Source organism: Leucoraja erinacea, chromosome 7 (assembly GCF_028641065.1).
Source record: "Leucoraja erinacea ecotype New England chromosome 7, Leri_hhj_1, whole genome shotgun sequence".
NCBI classification, from domain to species: Eukaryota; Metazoa; Chordata; class Chondrichthyes; order Rajiformes; family Rajidae; genus Leucoraja; species Leucoraja erinaceus.
Genome location: NC_073383.1, coordinates 58819442 through 58840439, shown reverse-complemented (window position 1 = coordinate 58840439; position 20998 = coordinate 58819442). Strand labels below are relative to the sequence as shown.

Genomic DNA, 20998 nt, shown 5'->3' with positions numbered 1-20998 from the left:
TGTTATGGTCAGTCCATCAATAGTGTCCGTTTTCGTGTCCTATATCCAATTTGTATGGTTACCACAAAGTTCTTTGATTTCAACTTTATCATGTAGATTATTCCAAGCATGCTTGGAGTGAAGAAATGTTGCATAATATCGGTTTTTAATTTTGTTGTCGTCTCCTTGGGTCTGGTCCATGGTGCATTTAATTTCAGCTTATATCTGTTATTTTAAGTATTACATCCCATAACACAGTTTCTTCATTGCCTTTTTTTCTCTGCTATGTGTATAGTTTAAGCCTCTCCAGTTTTGGCACTAAATCCTTAGAACAACAAATGTATTCTCTTTGTTTCTGGACGAACAGTATATTAAATCAATATATAGTGTACACAATCATGAGAGGAATAGATCGGGTAGACGCACATAGTCTCTTGCCCAAAGGAGGGGAATTAAAAAAAAACCCAGTTTAAGGTGGGGGGGGTAGGGAATTTTATAGCAACCCGAGGGATAACTTGTTCACACAAAAGGTGGTGGTTGTATGGAACGAGCTGACAGAGTGGGTAGTTGAGGCGGGTACTATCGCAACCTTTATGAAACATTTAGACAGGTACATGGATAGGACAGGTTAAGAGGGATATGGGCCAAATGCAGTCAGGTGGGACAAGTGTAAATGGGGCAAGTTGGGTGAAAGGGCCTGTTTCCACGTCCTTTCACTCTATAAACTCTATATATTGCTTAAACACAATGACGTCATTAAGTTCTGTGCTCGCATGTCTTACTTATCTGTTACACATGCATATACCAGCATTCTATTTGAATGGCATCCCATTTGTTCTGAAGTTGACCATTCAATCTATAATTCAGTAATTCTGAACTTTTAATTTGCAAGAAAAACAAAAACTTTGTAATTTTCTTTTCCGAATGTACTGAGGCTATTCCACAATTTTCATAGGCTGCAACTTTTGAGTTACAATTTATGTTGGTTGTAAGTGGAAATGGGCTCATACATTTGGTTGATCATTTAATGTGTCTCAAACATTTGAAAAAAACTCAAACATGCCAGCAAGAAACATAACCTGATGTGTCCAATCCATCTTTCACCTATATTAAATCTCACATAAACTTATTGCTCTGAATAAAACTGATTTTTTGTGTGCCCAAACAAAAGCATAACCTATTTCTACTCGTATCACATTTTGTACAATAATGTCCACAGTGCCAATGGTTTCAATCCAATGGTCAGCCTAACATGTATTTACTCAGTTTGACCAAGTTAAGAACATGTTATTGAGCATTTACCTTACATCTGATGAAAACGATCTAGCAAATTGTGTTATATATTTCTTTTTCTTTGACAGGAAACATCACTTTTATTATTCCAGTTGTTATCTTGGCCCTTTTGATTCTTGCAATCATTGTTGGAATAATCATTTGCAAAAGAAAACAACGGTCAGTGATTTTAACACTAATCTAGCTATAAAATAATAATGAGTAATAAAAGGTTTCACTGCTTGCCTAAAGCACCTGAAGTAAAACTTAATTTTGACTGTTTTGGTCTACCTCCAGTATGATAGAAAATGTTTCTAGTACATCATATTGTGGCATTAAATTGATAATATCAACAAAACGATCACAATCTAAGTTCAGGAAATGGAAAACTGAAGCAAACTGGAATCAACTGAGGTTGGTGCCGCGAGATGCTTTTGTGACAGAAGAAATATTGTTAACTTGTATCTAATCCAGTCTGTTATGGGCCTGTCCCACTTTGGCAGACATTTAACATTACCGGTCGGTTATCCTTGGTTATGAAAACTACTGCTTACTTTTTTTTCCCCCCAATGAGGCAATGAAATTCACCGGTCACCACCGGCTACAACCTACAAGAAAATTAGAGAACCTTCGAATTAGGCAACCCATTAGGACCTCCTGGCGACTCGCCTACAGCGCAAGAATTCTCGCTACTCTCCATGGCGGCTTCATTCGAGTCGCCGCTAATTTTTCAACATGTTGAAAAATTTGCGGTGACCATAATGAGGCCACGACTAGTTCCCAAAATGTGGGAACTCCTCACAACCATGAAGGCGACTCCCCGGCCACCACCCACGAACATGTGGTGACGATGTGGCGCAGTCACCTAAAAAGCCGCCTAAGTGGGGGCAGGCTGATTAGTGATTGCTCTACCTTGATTTCCCAAAGATGAAAGCAGTCCATTCATCAGCATGGTCTGTATAACATTTGTTGTCAATGAATACTCTAACCTCAGTATAATGTCATAACGGACAGATATCAGCTTCTTATTTCTATACTTGCTCCCATAAACCTAGGAGAAAAGTTCAATTGATGAATTTCTACTGGGACTTAAAAGTATTTTCACTCGGCTTTCTATTTTGAAATCTCTTTTTAGTGTGAAAACAGTCCGAAGGCATCCACTGTCAAATGGAGGCATGAATGTGGAAATTGGAAATCCAACATACAACATGTATGAAGTTGACCGTAGTCATGGAAATGCTGAAGGCTTGTTGGATCCAGATTTTATGTTAGATCCAGAAAAGGTGTGTATTTTTGTGCATTAGGAAAGTATTTTTCTTGGAAAAAAAAGTCAATTATTTCACTGTAACGTAGAAACATAGAAAATAGGTGCAGGAGGAAGACATTTGGCCCTTTGAGCCTGCACCACCATTCAATGTAATCATGGCTGATCATCCACAATCAGTAACCCATGCCTGCCTTCTCGCCATACCCCTTAATTCCGCTAGCCCCTAGAGCTCTATCGAACTCTCTTTTAAATTCATCCAGTAAATTGGCCTCTACTCCCTTCTGTGGCAGAGAATTCCACAAATTCACAAAGCTCTGGGTGAAAAAGTTTTTTCTCATCTCAATTTTAAATGGCCTCCTCTTTATTCTTAAACTGTGGCCCCTGGTTCTGTACTCCCCCATCATTGGGAACATATTTCCTGCATCTAGCTTGTCCTGTCCTTTTATAATTTTCTATAAGATCCCCTCTCATCCGAAATTCCAGTGAATACAAGCCCAGTCTTTTCAATCTTTCCGCATATGACAGTCCTGCCATCCCAGGGATTTACCTCGTGAACCTAAGCTGCACTCAATCAACAGCAAATATCAAATTAGGAGACCAAAACTGCACACAATACTTCAGATGTGGTCTCACCAGGGCCCTGTACAACTGCAGAAGGATCTTTTTACTCCTACAGTATACTTAAATCCTCTTGTTATGAAGGGCAACATTCCATTAGCTTTCTTCACTGCCTGCTGAGCCTGCATGCTTACTTTCAGTGACTGGTGTACAAGGACACCCAAGTCTCGTTGCACTTCCCTTTTTCTTAATATGACACCATTGAGATAATAATTTGCCTCCTTTCCCTTGCTCCCAAAGTAGGTAACCTCACATTTATCTACATTATACTGCATCTGCCCACTCACTCAACCTGTCCAATTCACCCTGCAACCTTCTAGCATCCTCTTCGCAGTTCACGCTTATTTATATATTATTTAATTTATTAAATTTAGAAAAAAATCTTGTTGTATTGCTAATATATTAATATAACCAAAATTCATCACTAATTCAGATGAACTATTTCCCTATAAATTAATTGTCACAAAGTATTGTTTGAAATGAATTATTCAAATAAAATAGAGATCATGTGCCACAGATATAAAACACCCAAAGTGATCTGATTAATTTCATTTTCAAGCAGCAATGCCTGAGATAATTGTCTAGCATTCAGATATGGGTCACCTTCCACACACTTTCTTTTCCCGGTCTTTTTCATAGGATTTTAGTGATGCAGTACGCAAGATCTATTCACAAGGATACTGACCTGGGATGGAATGTATATGCCAATTTAGAGGAAGTAATTGGGAAAATGAAATGATTTCTTGGCTTGCTTATGAATGTCAAGAGTAAAGTCAAGAGTTTTTAATTGACATACAGTATGTACCAACAACAGAACAAGAATTTATTTGAGAATAATGGGAAATCTACTGACGCATTAGGAAAAATCATTTGATTCCTTGGGAGTAAAATGTTCTATTCCAGCAACATAGACAATGAACAAAAGATGCAGGAGTAGGCCATTCAGCCCTTCGGGCCAGCACCACCATTCAATGTGATCATGGCTGATCATCTACAATCAGAACCCCGTTCCTGCCTTCTCCCCATATCCCCTGACTACGCCATCTTTAAGAGCCCTATTTAGCTCTCTCTTGAAAGTATCCAGCGAACCGGCCACCACTGCCCTCTGAGGCAGAGAATTCCACAGACTCACAACTCTCTGTGTGAAAAAGTGTTTCCTCATCTCCGTTCTAAATGGCTTACCCCTTATTCTTAAACTGATGCCCCCTGGTTCTAGACTCCAGCAACATCGGGAAAATGTTTCCTGCCTCTAGTGTCGAAACCCTTAAGAATTTTATATGTTCCAATAAGATCCCCTCTTATTATTCTAAATTCCAGAGTGTACATGCCCAGCAGCTCCATTCTCTCAGCATATGACAGTCCCGCCATCCCAGGAATTAACCTTGTGAACCTATGCTGCACTCCCACAATAGCAAGAATGCCCCTCAAATTAGGGGACTAAAACTGCACACAATACTGCAGGTGCGGTCTCAGTAGCGCCCTGTACAACTGCAGAAGGACCTCTTTGCTCCTATACTCAATTCCTCTTGTTATGGAGGCCGACATGCCATTCATTTTCTTCACTGCCTGCTATACCTGCATGCTTACTTTAATTGACTGAAGAACAAGGACCCCGAAATCCCTTTTCCCAACTTGACTCCATTTAGATAATAATCTACCTTCCTGTTTTTGCTACCAAAGTGGATAATCACACATTTACCCACATTAAAATGCATACGCACCCAACCTGTCCAAGTCACCCTGCATTCTCATAGCATCCTCCTCACAGTTCACACTGCCACCCAGCTTTGTGTTATCTGCAAATTTGCTAATGTTACTTGTAATCCCTTCATTTAAATCATTAATATATATTGTAAATAACTGTGGTCCCTGCACCGAGCCTAGGGGTACTCCACTAGTAACTTTCTGAAAGTCCAGGTACACTCCATCCACTGGCTCTCCCTTGTCCATTCTCCTCAAAAAATTGCAAAAGATTCATAAAGCATAATTTCCCCTTCGTAAATCTGTGCTGTCTCGGGCCGATCCTGTTACAGCTATCCAAATGAGCCGCTATTACATCTTTTATGATTGACTCCAGCATCTTCCCCACCACCAATGTCAGGCTAACTGTTCTGTAATTCCCCGTTTTCTCTCCCGCCTTTTTTGAAAAGTGGGATAACATTAGCTAAACTCCAATCCACAGGAACTGGTCCTGGATCTATAAGGACATTGCAAAATGCGTCCACGATTTCTAGAGCCATTTCTTTAATTATCCTGGGATGCAGACCATCAGGCCCTGGGGATTTTATCAGTCTTCAGTCCCATCAGTTTACCCATCACCATTTCCTGCCTAATGTGGATTTCCTTCAGTTCCTCCGTCACCCCAGATCATCTGGCCACTAGTACATCAGGAAGATTGTTTGTGTCTTCCTTAGTGAAGTCAGATCCAAAGTACCTGTTCAACTCATCTGCCATTTCCTTGCTCCCCATAATAAATTCACCCTTTTCAGTCTTCAAGGGTCCAACTTTGGTCTTAATTTTTCCTCTTCACACCATAAAGCAGGATCACAGTAGATCGATAGCTTCACTTAGAGCTCACTAATTTAGCAATGAATTTGTAACGCTGGTCTTGCCACTATGTCAAAGAGCTACTCCAAATTCTGTTAGTCCATTATGCTCAGGAACAATGCTGAATACTTTCTAATCAGAAAGGTCACTGTTACATGTAAACATTTGGACATTAATACACTTTTTTTTCACATGGAGAAATATAACATCAATCGATATATGAATAGACTAATCATGAGCATATCATCACTTGTATCCACCTATCACTTAGCTTTGCCCAACCCCCATCTCTCTTTTCTAGCTTACTTCTCCCGTCAGTCTGAAGAAGAATCCCAACCCGCAACACTGCCTGTCCATTCTCTCCCCACATGCTGCCTGATTTGCTGAGTTCCTCCAGCATTTTGTGCTTTGCTCAAGGTTCTAGCATTTGCAGTTTCCTGTGTGTTCCTATAAGATATAATGCTTGCAACAAATCCAATTGTCATTATTTTCTTGGCATCCGCTCACAACAAAAGGTCAGCAATTCTGCTTAGTAGATATTCCACGAGAAAGTATGTTGCCGATTTGAGCTCAGAATAATTTGGATTCTCTTCATTGAGGATGATTTAAATTTATCTTTGTTGTTAAACCTTATATTAATTTTGTACTGTGTGCATTTTATAAGGTGAAGATAGTTTCAGCCGTAGAAATCGCAGTTTGTGCATTTAATGAGGTTGAATTTGACTGAGGATAGAGATACTAAAATCCTATGAAAGATTTATGAAAATGTAGACATACAAGCATAATATTAAATTGGTTCTAAAACCACCATGTCATAGTGCTCATGTTGTCGTTGCAGCAGGCAAATTCATTTTGTTGTCTCAATTTGAGACAATGACAATAAATTTGAATACAATACAATCAAAATTTCAGTCTTAATAACAAACACAATATATTTTTGTACCAGCAACAAATGCTAATTTAACATTATCTTGTGAGTTTTGCACATGCAGAATTTCATTTGCAGTGGTCTAAGGCTCTGGTGATATTTAAAATTCAATGACTAACCTTTTGTCCTTTCTTTATTTGACAGCCAACAAATTACTCAAATCCTGTTTATGCAAAACTCTACTTGGACGCATCAAACTGCCGAAATTCCTTAGTCAGCACAGAGGAAAAGAAAGAGCTGCTTCCAAAGAAATTAGAAGATGGCCTGAGGGAGACAGTTGCTTAGATTACCCTTTGGTCTTGTATCTTTTTTAACCACTGTATAAATGTATAAAGAAAGGATTAATTTTTCTATGTAATGACAGTGTTCTGATTATATTTTTTTGCATCAGCACTACCTGTGTTTTTGCGCTGAGGATTCTTGACTGACCTTCTGTCCAACATTTCTGTTTAATGGACTGGGAAAGCCACCTGCACTAAACCACGTAAAACAAAGCTGCTGATTGCACCTCCCATTGTATTTGTTCCTGTACTTGGAAGAAACACACAAGCCATTTTAATTTTTTGGTTTTATACCAGTTCTGTGTTTTCCATTGGTAGAAGTAAGACACATTTGACCATCTCTGCTGCAGGATTTTCAGATGAATAGATCCATTGAGTTCTTTTTAATAATTATAAATAGTCGCCTTTTAAGTCCCTGTTGGTTTCCACATGCTCCTTGGGATAAATCTCCTCATTTTAAGCAGTGTTAGAAATTATTTCTTTAAAAGTGTACAGGGTTGACGGGCAAATTGAAGGCTAAATCAAACTCGTCCAAATTCCAAGATCTGAATGAACTGCTGGCTTCGTTCTTATTTAGCTTTTCATTGTCTTTATGTTAATATAATAGTCTCTAAAGTCTATGTTTGGTGAGTTGCAATTTTCTTTTCTTTTCTTTTGTGTGAGCAAGAAGGAGATTTTGATATATTTCTACCACAACTGGCTTGGTTTGAGATATTTACATTTTGCACATTCAAATCAAGCATCTAGTTATCTTGCCTGGTCGAGCTTTTAGTATGTGAAATATGTTGTATATTGCGCAAAAAGGCATAATGGTACAAAATTGCTGCAGGTACTCATCAGGTGGTCCCTCTGTTACTTAAATTTGTTGCTGCCCATGGAATGTTGACAGTAAATTGTTTTGGAAATGTGAATTGGAAAGCCACTTACAGGCACTCTAGGATCTGAGTGAAGAAGGCAAGTGGTTGTATCTCCTTTACAAATATTAATGTATTGTAAAATTAATAGCAAAAGGGCTGAGGATGGCATTTGCCTTATTATATATCCTAGCTTGCGAGCATTTAATGCAGCATTGAGCGTTTCAGTGCAGTAACTCAGACTCTGAAATTCACTTCATTGAAGTCAGCAGAGAGCAATTAACACGTCATACTGTTGAAACTGTACTTACAATTGAAATTACGAGATTTAGCTTTCACTGCTCAGTTTCAGTGGTACCCCTACATGACCATCAAACAATTGCAAAGCCAAGCTGAGAAATAGTCATTTCAGAAAACTATCTTGAGTGTGGCACATGCCCAGGGATAACTTTTGTATTTGTTGCTAATTATCATCCCTTGCCTGAGTTTGCTATGATATTTGCACACAAGTATCAGTTTTACTAACAGTAATAGTTTTATGCTCACGCATTTTACAGCACCACATTTTTATTTTGTTGTATCATACATATTACTATTCATTCATGGCAATTGAAATATTCTATGAACAGACTGAGAAAGCTTCAGCTATGCACTAACTTTGTGTAGATGTCTTTACTCTTTAAAAATAATAAAAATAGGGCATCCAGCAGGACTTGGGATGATGAAATTATTCAAATTAATGAATATGTGTTTGATGTGTCTGCCCAACTAATGCTGGAAAGTAAAATGTTGATACAATGCATTCAGAAAGTATTCAGACCCCTTCACCTTTTCCACATTTTGTTACACCCTTATTCTAAAATTCTAAAAAAAAACAAAAACAGGTGTTTAGAAATTTTTGCAAAGTAATTAAAAAGAATTAACTGAAATATCATATTTACATAAGTATTCAGACCCTTTACTCAGTACCTTTTGAGTCGCCTATGGCAGCAATTACAGCCTTAAGTCTTGGGTATGACGCAACAAGTTTAGCACACCTGTATTTGGGTAATTTCTCCCATTCTTCTCTGCAGATCCTCTCAAGCTCTGTCAGGTTGAATGGGGTGTCAGGTTGAATGGGGAGCATCGATGCACAGCTATTTTCAGGTCCCTCTGGAGATGTTCGATCGAGTTCAAGTCTGGGCTTTGGGTGGGCCACTCAAGGACATTCACATACTTGTCACAAAGCCACTCCTGCATTGGTTTGGCTGTGTGCTTAAGATCGTTGGCCTGTGGAAGGTGAACCTCCGCCCCAGTCTGAGGTCCAGAATGCTCTGAAGTAGTTTTTCATCAAGCATCTCTCTGTACTTTGCTCTGTTCATCTTTCTCTTGATCCTGACTAGTCTCCCAGTTCCTGCCGCTGAAACACATCCCCACAGCATGTTGCTGCCACCACCATGCTTCACCGTAGGTATGGTATTGGCTAGGTGATGAGCAGTGCCTGGTTTCCTCCTGACGTGACATTTGGCATTCAGGCCAAAGAGTTCAATCTTGGTTTCATCAGACCAGAGCACCAGAGAAACAAACCTTTTGGCAGATTCCAAGCAGGCTGTCATGTGCCTTTTACTGAGGAGTGGCTTCCATCTGGCCATGCTACCATAAAGGTCTGATTGGTGGAGTGCTGCAGATATAGTTATCTTTCTGGAAGGTTCTCCCATCTCTACAGAGGAACTCTGGAGCACTGTCAGAGTGACCATCAGGTTCTTGGTCATCTCCCTGACCAAGGCTCTTCTCCCCTAATTGCTCAGTTTGGCCAGCTCTATGAAGAATCCTGGTGGTTTCAAAGTTCTTCCATTTAAGAATGACAGAACCCACTGTGCTCTTTGGGACCTGCAATGCTGCAGAAATTGTTTTATACCCTTCCCCAGATCTGTGTCTCGTCACAATCCTGTCTCTGAACAATTACTTTGTCTTCATGGCCTGGTTTCTGCTGTGACATGCACTGCTGACTGTGAGACCTTATATAGACAGGTGTGGCCTTTCAAAATCATGTCCAATCAATTTATTTGACCACTGGTGGACTCCAATCAAGATGTAGCAACATCTGAAGGATAATCAATGGAAACAGGATGAACCTAAGTTCAATTTTGAGTGTCATAGCAAAGGGTCGGAATACTTATGAAAATGTGATCTTTCAGTTATTTACTTTTAATTACTTTGCAAAAATTTCTGAACACTTGTTTTCGCTTCTTCTTTCTGTTGGTATTGTGTGTAAATTGATGATAAAAAAAAGAATTTAATCCATTTTAAAATAAGGCTGTAATGTAACAAAATGTGGAGAAAAGTGGCCTGAATACTTTCTGAATGCACTGTAAATAATTAACAATTGAAATTCTTTAATTTTGCCTTTGGAATTGCTGAAACCTAGTTCTTACAGTGACTAAAGTGCTAATGCATTTGCTTTTGCAGAATATTTGGCCTTGATCTTGTGATTTAAAAAAAAACTAAATTGCTGACAATCAATATCATTGTGTTTTTAAGAGATCCTTTTATACAAAAGATATGAAAACACTCTTCATTTAAAAAAAAAAAAAAAAGAAATATTTAATCAATGTACTGCAGGATATCCAAAAGAGCTCTTCATTTTTTTTCTAAATTAATTTGTTTGCATATCTTCTGCTTTTGCAGGTACTGCAGTTTTCTATGCAGATCATGATAATAAATCTTTCCTTCCTCTCTGAGATAACGTAGTTTCCATTCCCAAAGTTCATTCTTAACATGATATTCTGAATCCAATACTAAATATTCCGTCACAGCCACAAGGAACTATCAATAAAGTCATCCAAACTATCAAAATGCATTCTTTTCTATAGACCTTTGAAAATGTTTCCATTATAGATGTCAAATATTTTCAGTTTCATGATCCTCTGACTCCATCTCCTTTAACTGGAATTTTTCATCCTACCTAATCTACCACCCACAACCCTGCCTTCTGTCTTTAGTCATGTCTTCTTCCAATGACAATGAGAGTATTAAACTTATAGTTTATTTTTGTAATCCAGTCCCCACTAGCCATGAAATGCACTTTTGATTTAACCTGGGCAAGTTAGTCAACTGATGAATCTCCAGAGGAGGACTAGTAAATTCTATTTGGCTCTCATTTTGTTAGATCCAAGCTGCAGGCTAAACTTTCTCTAAAAATAAGTGAAAATGACTAAATCATGCAGATAGATGCTCATAAGAGCGGTGTTGTTAGAATGGATGAGCTGATATTGGGGTTTTTTCCAGCAAAACTTGGTATCTTCCACCTGCTTCCTGCTTCCACCACAAAGTTCAAAGTTCAAAGTAAACGTTATTGTCAATTCAATTATGCAACAGTAGTTACACAGAGGATTGAAATTACATTTCCCCATACTCCAAATGTGCAAGTAATATTAAAAACACAGACAGACAACATACCAATAAAAATAGACAATAGACATTACATTATTTAAAATATTAAAATATTCACAGTGTGCCAAAATGTAGCAAAAACTTTGAGGTATTTTAAAAAAGGGTGCAACAATGAAAGGTGCAATATAGAAAAAGTGCAAATTTCGTACTGCAGTCATTGAGCCAAAGTTATTTTCACAGTTTGTTTGTCTTTGTTTGGGTACTGTTCATGGAATTTTCTTAAGTGTGTTGAGTAGCCTGATGGCCTGAGGGAAAAAGCTGTTTTTGAATCTGGTGGTTTTGCTCCAAATGCTGCGGTAGCGCTTACCGGAAGGTAGGAGGGTGAACAGTTTGTGTGCTGGGTGGGTGGTATCTTTGATGATATTGCTTGCTCTCTTGCGACAGCGAGATGGGTATAGGTCCTGGATCACACCACCACAGCTTTTATCCATGAAGAAACAAGGTTTACACAACTGGTTTACACAAAAGGACACAAAGTGCTGGAGTTACTCAGCAGGTAAGGCAGTTGAACATGAATAGGTGGTCAGGACTCTTCCACAGACTCAGACTTGGGTCTGAAGAAGGGTCCCGACCCAAAACATCACATGTTTATGTTCTCCAGAGATACTACCTTACCCGCTGAGTTACTACAGCACTTTGTGTCCTCCAGCCCTTTTCCATGATGTACCACCACCCTTGCCATCCACCCAAAGATTAGCTGAGTATAAAACTACTCTCATTACTTAATTCAGTTAAATGTTCTGCTTGCTACTTCTGCCAGCCCTTATAAGGGTTTTAATAAAAGCATTAAACTAACATGTTATATGCTATTATTCTCTTAAACAGAATTGACAAAATATATAATAGGGGTCTTGTATTAGGAGAGATAAAATGATTATGCTTGGGTCACATTAAATCTTCATTTTTTAATGTGAAATCAAATATTACCTGACATCTCAGAGCAAAGCTTGTTTTGATCAAGGAAGATAATCAAATAGTTTGCTGTGGATTGCAGCATGCTTTTGTTGTGTGTAGCTAAAATGCATCATTTTATTCAATGCTCGGAGTGAACATGTTAGTTACCACTTCTAACAGTCATACGTCCTATTACTGAAACCTTCAGGCCGATCTAAAGATATTTGCATGTATTAGTTTGCTGCTGAGGACTTATTTTAACCATTGATAGTATTGTGGAAAGTAACAGAGCAATATTGAAACAGTAAGTTTTACTGAGTTCATTATTGACCTGCCGCTATCTTTTAATTGAACTGTTTATTCTGCTTTTCATTCATTTTGATGGATTATTTCATTCATCTATGGGAAAAAAATGCTCTATATTTGTTTGAATATATTTGGTCTCCAAACAAATTTCTCCCCCAGGTATTTGCTCCTTTGTTTCATTATTGGTCTTGTTTCTTAGCAGTTAATAGCCTTCCCTGGTGTCATTCATTCTGTTGTCTAATCTTCCTTTTACTCCAGCATTAGTTCCACCCACCAATTATCCCCGTATCACCACATTCACCTTTCATCACATTTTTCTCCAGTCGGGGTACTTCAGCAATTTTAAACAACCTCACATCTTTACAAATATTGATCTACGTTGTAAATGTAGGAACACTAAATCTCACCAGAATGCAAATGACCAGTGTAGTGAATTACACGAGGTTAATGTATTAGGAATATCAAAAAAGAAAATTCAAATCAGGAAAGAAAACTAGCATATAAAAGTAAATAATGACGGAAACATTAGGAGACTCATATAAATTATAACACAGTAGCATATCATTCACATGATCTTGGATTGTTTGTATATAACCATTTCTTCAATGCTCCATTGTTAATTATGTTAATGACCCTTTGAATTTATAATTAAAATTCAAACCAGTCAGCCCAACCTGTTCATGCAAACCCTTATTCTTCAGACAGTCCTTCCCTATATTCCTCATTTAATTGTATCACTGAATCCTTCCTTTCGTTCTCATAATTATCCGGTCTCCACTAAAATATATGTGTAGGAGCAAAATCCATATTTTCCCACACTTAGAATTTAAAAAAAAAGCTTACACTAAATTCTCAGTTGTATTTATCAGTGCATAAAATAGATTTAACTGTAGATAGAACTGAGAAATTGTAAGGGTAAAAATACCCTAATGGGAGTTATCCACAGGCCCCCAAATAGTAGCCTGGACATAGGGTACATGTTGCATCAGGAGTTAAAATTAACATGTAACAAAGGTAATGCTACCATGGTTATGGGAGATTTCAACATGCAGGTAGACTGGGAAAATCAGTTTGATACCTGGACCCCAAGAAAGGGAGTTTGTTGAATGCCTCCAAGATGGATTCTTAGAGCAGGTTGTACTGGAGCCTACCAGTGAGAAGGCAATTTTGAATTCAGTGTTGTGTAATGAACCAAATTTGATAAGGGAACTCAAGGTAAAGGAACCATTAGGAGGTAATGACCATAACATGATAAGTTTTAATCTGCAATTTGAGAGGGAGAAGGTAAAATTGGAAGTGTCAGTATTGCAGTTGAACAATGGGGACTATGTTGGGAGGGAGAAGCTGGCCAAAGTTGACTGGAAAGCGACCCCAGCAGGGATGATGGTGGTACTGCAATGGCAGGTTTTTCTGGGAATAATCCAAAAGATGCAAGGTTATTTCATTCCAAAGAGAAATAAATATTCTAAAGGGAGTAAGAGGCGACCGTGGCTGACAAGGGAAGTCAACGATAGTATAAAAATAAAAGTGAAGACATAATATAGCAAAGATGAGCGGGAAGCCAAAGGATTGGGCAACTTTTAAAGATCAACAGAAGGTAAATAAAAAGGCAATGCAGGGAGAAAAGATGATGTACGAAGGTAAGCTAGCCAAGAATATAAAGGAGGATAATAAAAGCTTCTTTAGGTATGTGAAGAGAACAAAAATAATTAAGACATATGTGGGTACCTTGAAGCCCAAAACAGGTGAATTTATTATGTGGAACAAGGAAATGGCAGATGAATTGAACAGGTACTTTGGTTCTGTCTTCACTACGGAAGACACCAAGGAACAATCTCCGAGATGTACTAGAGGACAGAGGACCTACGGTGACGGAGGAAATCGTGTTGGGTAGCATGATGGGACTGAAGGCTGATAAATCCCCAGGGCCTGATGGACTGCATCCCAGGGTATTCAAAGAGGTGGCTCTAGAAATTGTGGATGCATTGGTCTATAGATTCTGGATCAGTTCCTGTGGATTGGAGAGTAGCTAATGTTATCCTGCTTTTGAAGAAAGGAGGGCGAAAAGAAAGCAAGGAATTATAGACCAGTTAGCCTGACAACGGTGGTGGGGATGATGCTGTAGTAGATTATCAAAGGTGTAATAACGGCGCATTTGGATTGCAGTAACAGGATCGGTCCAAGTCAGCATGGATTTACGAAGGAGAAATCATGCTTGACAAATCTTCTGGAATTTTTTGAGGATGTAACTAGTAAAATGGACAAGGGAGAGCCAGTGGATGTAGTATACCTGGACATTCAGAAAGCCTTTGATAAGGTCCCACACAGGAGATTTGTGGGGAAAATTAGAGCACATGGTATTGGGGGTACGGTATTGATATGGATAGAAAATTGGTTGGCAGACAGGAAACAAAGTGTAGGGATTAACAGGTCCCTTTCAGAATGGCAGGCAGTGATTATTGGAGTGCCGCAAGGCTTGGTGCTGGGACCGCAGCTATTTACAAGATACATTAATGATTTAGATGAAGGAATTAAAAGTAACATTAACAAATTTGCAGATGACACAAAGCTGGGTGGCAGTGTGAACTGTGAAGAGGATGCTAGGAAGATGCAGAGTGACTTGGACAGGTTGGGTGAGTGGGCAGATGCAATATAATGTGGATAAATGTGAGATATCCACTTTGGAGGCAAGAACGGGAAAGCAGATTATTATCTGAATGGTGTCAGGTTAGGAAAAGGGGAATTACAACGAGACCTGGGTGTCATTGTACATCAGTCACTGATAGTAAGCATTCAGGTATAACTGGCAATTAAGAAAGCTAATCGCATGTTGGCCATCATAAAGAGAGGAATTGAGTAAAGGAGCAAATAAGTCATTCTGCAGTTGTACAGGGCCCTGGTGAGACCACACCTGGAGTATTGTGTGCAGTTTTGGTCTCCTAATTTGAGGAAGGATATTCTTGCTTTTGAGGGAGTGTGGTGTAGGTTCACGAGGTTAATTCCCGGGATGACGGGACTATCATATGATGAAAGAATGGAGCGTTTGGGCTTGTATTCACTGAAATTTAGGATGAGAGATCTTACAGAAAAATATAAAATTATTAAGGGATTGGACACGCTAGATGCAGGAAACATGTTCCTGATGTTGGAGGAGTCCAGAAACGGGGGCCACAATTTAAGAATAAGGGGTAGGCCATTTAGAACTGAGATGGAGAAAAACTTTTTCACGCGGAGAATTGTGAATTTGTGGAATTCTCTGCCTCAGAAGGCAGTGGAGGCCAATTCACTGGATGCATTCGAGAGTTCAATAGAGCACTTAGGGCTAGAGGAATTAAAGGGTATGGGTAGAAGGCAAGAATGGGGTACTGATTGTGGATGATCAGCCATGATCACATTGAATGGTGATGCTTGCTCGAAGGGCTGAATGACCTACTCCTGTACCTATTGTCCATATATCTATATGTTATATTAATGGGTGTAGCTTTCGAGTTATCTGCAGTTTCTTCACATTAAAAAATGCTTTATTTTAGGCTTCTATCAAAATACACTTTTCTTGAGAAAACAATCCCTGCCTGTTTATTCTTCATTGATTAGTTTTACGCGCCCAGTATTTATTTGAGACAGCTATAGAGTGTGCACATCGATGGGAGTGGCATTGAGGATTGACATTAAGACATGTGTTTTCCAGGTTCAAGTTGCAGACTGTGCTTGGTTCACCTGTACAATTGCTAAGAAAATATCCAACACCATTATAACGTCAAACATTTGTTAATATACATATTTTGAACAATTAATGTAGATTGCCAGTAGATTATGTAAGACAGCTGACCTGATACTATCTACCGATATGAGGATATTTGTGTTGTTGGTGCAAGAAGTACATATGATCACCACATAGCTTATAATTCTTATGAATTTTTCTTTCTTGGTGATATTAACTATCACACGATGGAGTGTTCAGAATTGCATGCAGAACAACAACAAAGTCAGAAGCAACTTTTTTTTTTTCAAATTTATGATTAATTGTAGGATGGAGCCAAACAAATGGAGACATGTTTAATATGATCTAAATATAGCCTATCTCTATTCAAAATTTCAAAGTGTGACTGTGGCATAAAATACCTGCCTTCCAAAAGATTGATTTGAAAGCGCCTGCTGTGTAATTTATTTATAACCACCTTGTCTTGTTCAGCAATTTCAAGGATGCAAAACATTTTATTCTTTGTGTTTAGAGTGTTTCTATGTATTAGAATGGATGGCGGGGGAAAAGAGTTGGAAACACATTCTGTTTGGAGTATTTTATAAAAGCAATTTTGTCCTTATACCTTGTTACATGACTGCAATTTAGAGCTCTTAGCACATTCAGAAATGGCCTTGGTAATTCCTGTATCTGTCAAGTGATCAGCAGGCAAACAGGAATTATTGTAAAGCAAATAACTGATAGCATTTTACTAGGTGGCCATTTTTGCTTACCCATTCATTTCTATTGTAAATTAATGATTTCAGCAGTTCAACTCAGTTTTGATTTATTTTGTTTGTTTCCAATTAAATATATTTCCAAACCAAGCCAGTTTGAACATCACTCAAAATTGAATTTAGTGTCAAACATTTTCCGGATTGTTATTAAGCATTTTTCTGGACATATGGGGAAGTGATAACAGGAATCAAGATTTATATATGTGAGTCCTGGGATTGCTTTATTAATCATGTGAAGAAAATGCCTGCTATAATACAATCATGTGGTGAATGGATTGCATTTTAAAATTTGACTAACTATATAATTTCCTAATTTTCCACCAAATGGAATTTATTTCATTTAGTTAAAACGATCAAATAATGCTTTTATCATATCAAAGGCACAAAAATAAAATTGTATTTAAATTCTTACAGAAAATAAGGGCTTCTGTTTTGTTTAGCTAAAATGCTTTGTACCTGAGATATCTTTAATATCACAACTTATGTGATAATGTTTGCTACTGAATAAAACCAGTCTTTATCAATCTTTTCAAATACTCAACATTTTACTAAAGGAAAAGAGATATCAAAGAAATTTTTAAAGGTTTGCCAATATGTCTGCATGCATAGTATCTATATTTTCTTAATTTGTTCATTGAATCCTTTGTTAATTGTACCTATTTGTGCAATTCACCAGAGTTCAGCTCGAGCAAATCATCAAAAGTAAATTGAATAGATTTTTTTAAGACAGTTGATGGGCTAGGTTTTTGTTTTCCAGCTTTGTTCTTGAGATTTGATAAGCCTAAAATTCAACAAATATTATTTCTGATTGAATTTCATGGCTGCTTTGCTTGGAATTTTTTAAAATAAAATGTCAGCTCACTTTGAAATTGCATTTTATTGATATCGGTGTGTTTAATAAAATAATAAAAGCCTCACTGTTTTCGCTGTTCTTTTGTATCAGATTTCCAAGAGCAATCTGCCCCAGATCCACAAAATGTGATTGTGTTGCTCACCATTATAATAATTTGGACTGGAGCCCTGTGACTAGTGGTGTGCCTCAGGGATCAGTGCTAGGCGTGTTGTACTCTGTCATCTTTATCAACAATTTGGATGAGAAGGATTAGTACGCATGATTATTATGTTTGCAGATGACACTAAAATAGCTGATATCGTAGATAGTGAATCACAGTGGGATCTTGATCAGCTGGGCAAGTGGGCTGAGAAATGGCCAACTGCGTCTAATTCAGATAAATGTGAGGTGTTGCAGTTTGGGAAGATGAGCAATGGCAGGACCTTCACAGTCTATGGGAGGGCCCTTGATAGCATTGTGGAGCAGAGAAACATAGGAGTACAAGTAAATAGTTCCTTCAATGTGGCATCGCAGATTGAGTGGGTGAAGCAGACCTTTGGCAGGCTGGCCGGCCTTCTTCAGACAGTGAATTGAGTAAATTACATTGGAGCATTATACAAGATGTTGGTGAGGTTTCACACGGGATATGAAACATTTATAAGATTGTTAAGGGCTTGGACAGGCTAGAGGCAGGAAACATGTTCCCAATGTTGGGAGAGTCCAGAACCGGGGGCCACAGTTTAAGAATAAGGAGTAAACCATTTAGAACGGAGACGAGGAAACACTTTTTCTCATAGAGAGTGGTGAGTCTGTGGAATTCTCTGCCTCAGAGGGGCAGTGGAGGCAGGTTCTCTGGATGCTTTCAAGAAGGAGCTAGATAGGGCTCTTAAAAATAGCGGAGTCAAGGGATATGGGGAGAAGGCAGGAGCAGAGTACTGATTGAGGATGATCAACCATGATCACATTGAATGGTGGTGCTGGCTCGAAGGGCCAAATGGCCTACTCCTGCACCTATTGTCTAATGTCTATTGTTATCATTTCTGGTCAATTGTGTTATAGGAAAAATGCCAGTAAAGCTGACAGATGCAGAGAAGATTTATAAGGATATTGGCAGAACTCCAGGGTCTGAGCTGCAGGGAGAGGTTGTACAGGTACTTTATTTCTTTGAGCACATGAGCTTGATAGGTGATCTTATAAAATAGTTTAAAATCATGAGAGGAATAGATAGCATGAATGGATCTTTCTCCCAGGGAAGGGGAATCAAGAACAAGAGTTGAAGGTGAGAGGAAAGATTTAATACGTCTGAGGGCAACTTTGTCACAGAGGGTGTTGAGTATTTGCAGTGAGTTGCCATGTAGTAGATGAGGCAGGTAAGTAACATTTAAAAGACATTTGGACAGGTGCGTGCATAGAAAAGTTTCAGAGGAATATGGGCCAGGCGTGGGCATTTGGGACTGGCTTAGATGGGACATCTTGGATGGCATGGACGAGTGAGGCTCTTGCTGTGCTGTATGACTCAATAACTCTCAGACTCAAATTTTCAATGGTACTGAAAATGAAGATTAAGAGAATGATAGAAAGATGGTGGTGTGTCTTCTCATTCAGAGACACTTCCCTACATTCTTCACCCAAACTGTCATACTGTAAAATATCAGTTTCTATATTCAGTCTGACAAAATTCTGATCCTGAATCTTTTAGTTTTTAGTTTTAGAGATACATCGTGGAAACTTGCCCTTCGGCCCGCCAAGCCGGGCCAACAATCACACTTACACTTGTTCTATCTTACACACCAAGGACAATTTACAGAAGCCAATTAACCTACAAACCAGCACGTCTTTGGAATGTGAGAGGAAACCAGAGAACCCGGAGACAACTCATGCGGTGACAGGGAGGATGTGCAAATTCTGTACAGACAGCCTACATGGTCAGGATCGAACATGGGTGTCTGGCACTGTAAAGCATAACTCTACTGGTCCACCACTGTGCCACCCTATCTTAGGAACATAGAAACATAGAAATTAGGTGCAGGAGTAGGCCATTCGGCCCTTCGAGCCTGCACCGCCATTCAATATGATCATGGCTGATCATCCAACTCAGTATCCCGTACCTGCCTTCTCTCCATACCCCTTGATCCCTTTAGCCACAAGGCCCACATCTAACTCCCTCTTAAATATAGCCAATGAACTGGCCTCAACTACCCTCTGTGGCAGAGAGTTCCAGAGATTCACCACTCTCTGTGTGAAAAAAGTTCTTCTCATCTCGGTTTTAAAGGATTTCCCCCTTTATCCTTAAGCTGTGACCCCTTGTCCTGGACTTCCCTAACATCGGGAACAATCTTCCAGCATCTAGCCTGTCCAACCCCTTAAGAATTTTGTAAGTTTCTATAAGATCCCCTCTCAATCTTCTAAATTCTAGAGTATAAACGAAGTCTATCCAGTCTTTCTTCATAAGACAGTCCTGACATCCCAGGAATCAGTCTGGTGAACCGTCTCTGCACTCCCTCTATGGCAATAATGTCCTTCCTCAGATTTGGAGACCATCTTAAGATCCAATGCCATATTCTGGCTCTGGCTTTTGTCAGATTGATAATGCTGAGGCTAATCCTGCATGTACTTTCCCATGACAATCCAGGTACTATGCCCAAGTGTAGAATTAAGCCATCAGCGGCATCCTCTGCCCTCTTACCTGGTCTGCCTGCATTGAGACCAATGCGACAGCACCTCCATTGGTTTCACAGATCTCGGGTTGTCAAATCTGCCCACTCAACTGATGCTATGAACAAATGAACTGTGGAGGTCAGCAGCCAGGAGAAAGGTAACTGGAGGGTTTTCTAATTTAATTTAGTTTCAATGGTTTTAAGTATGTCACTTATTTATTAATTAATATAAATAAAGAAATAAATAAATACATTTATTTGTTCTTTCATCCATTCATTTGTTCATTTATTAGTTTATTTATCCATTCATTTATTTATTTATCCATCTGCTGTCTGTCTATCGATGTATGTATGTTGGTGTTCTAATCTTTTTAAATAAATGATTTTAATGCTTTAAGCTTTTTTTTACTTTTGATATCTTCCGGGTATTTTTTATGTCTAAATGCCAAAACATTCATACATATTCAGCGACAATGTCCACTGGTAAACCATGAGTTGCATTACTGGTTAGTCAAAGTCATCTAGTGAATGCTGGTGCTGAGATATCCCACATGCCGAATGCTGGAAGCTGAATGTCCATGGAAGTCCGTGTCAAGGTCCCTGCTGAAAGTAACTGTGTGCTCCAAGGTCAGGTGAGCTGAAACATCTGCCTCAA

The 20998-nt window shown here is 38.7% G+C and overlaps 1 protein-coding gene across 1 annotated transcript in view; it reads left to right on the top strand.

Annotated features, from left to right (window-relative positions):
- The window catches only part of LOC129699151 (low-density lipoprotein receptor-related protein 1-like), an 877455-nt gene extending 856966 nt beyond the window's left edge, over positions 1-20489 (top strand). Inside the window, exons 80-82 of the mRNA XM_055638819.1 lie at positions 1341-1431; positions 2387-2534; positions 6756-20489. Coding sequence (XP_055494794.1) covers positions 1341-1431; positions 2387-2534; positions 6756-6896 — 380 coding nt within the window. The 3' untranslated portion in view covers positions 6897-20489. The remainder of the gene's footprint in view (positions 1-1340; positions 1432-2386; positions 2535-6755) is intronic.
- The last annotated feature ends 509 nt before the right edge of the window (positions 20490-20998 follow it).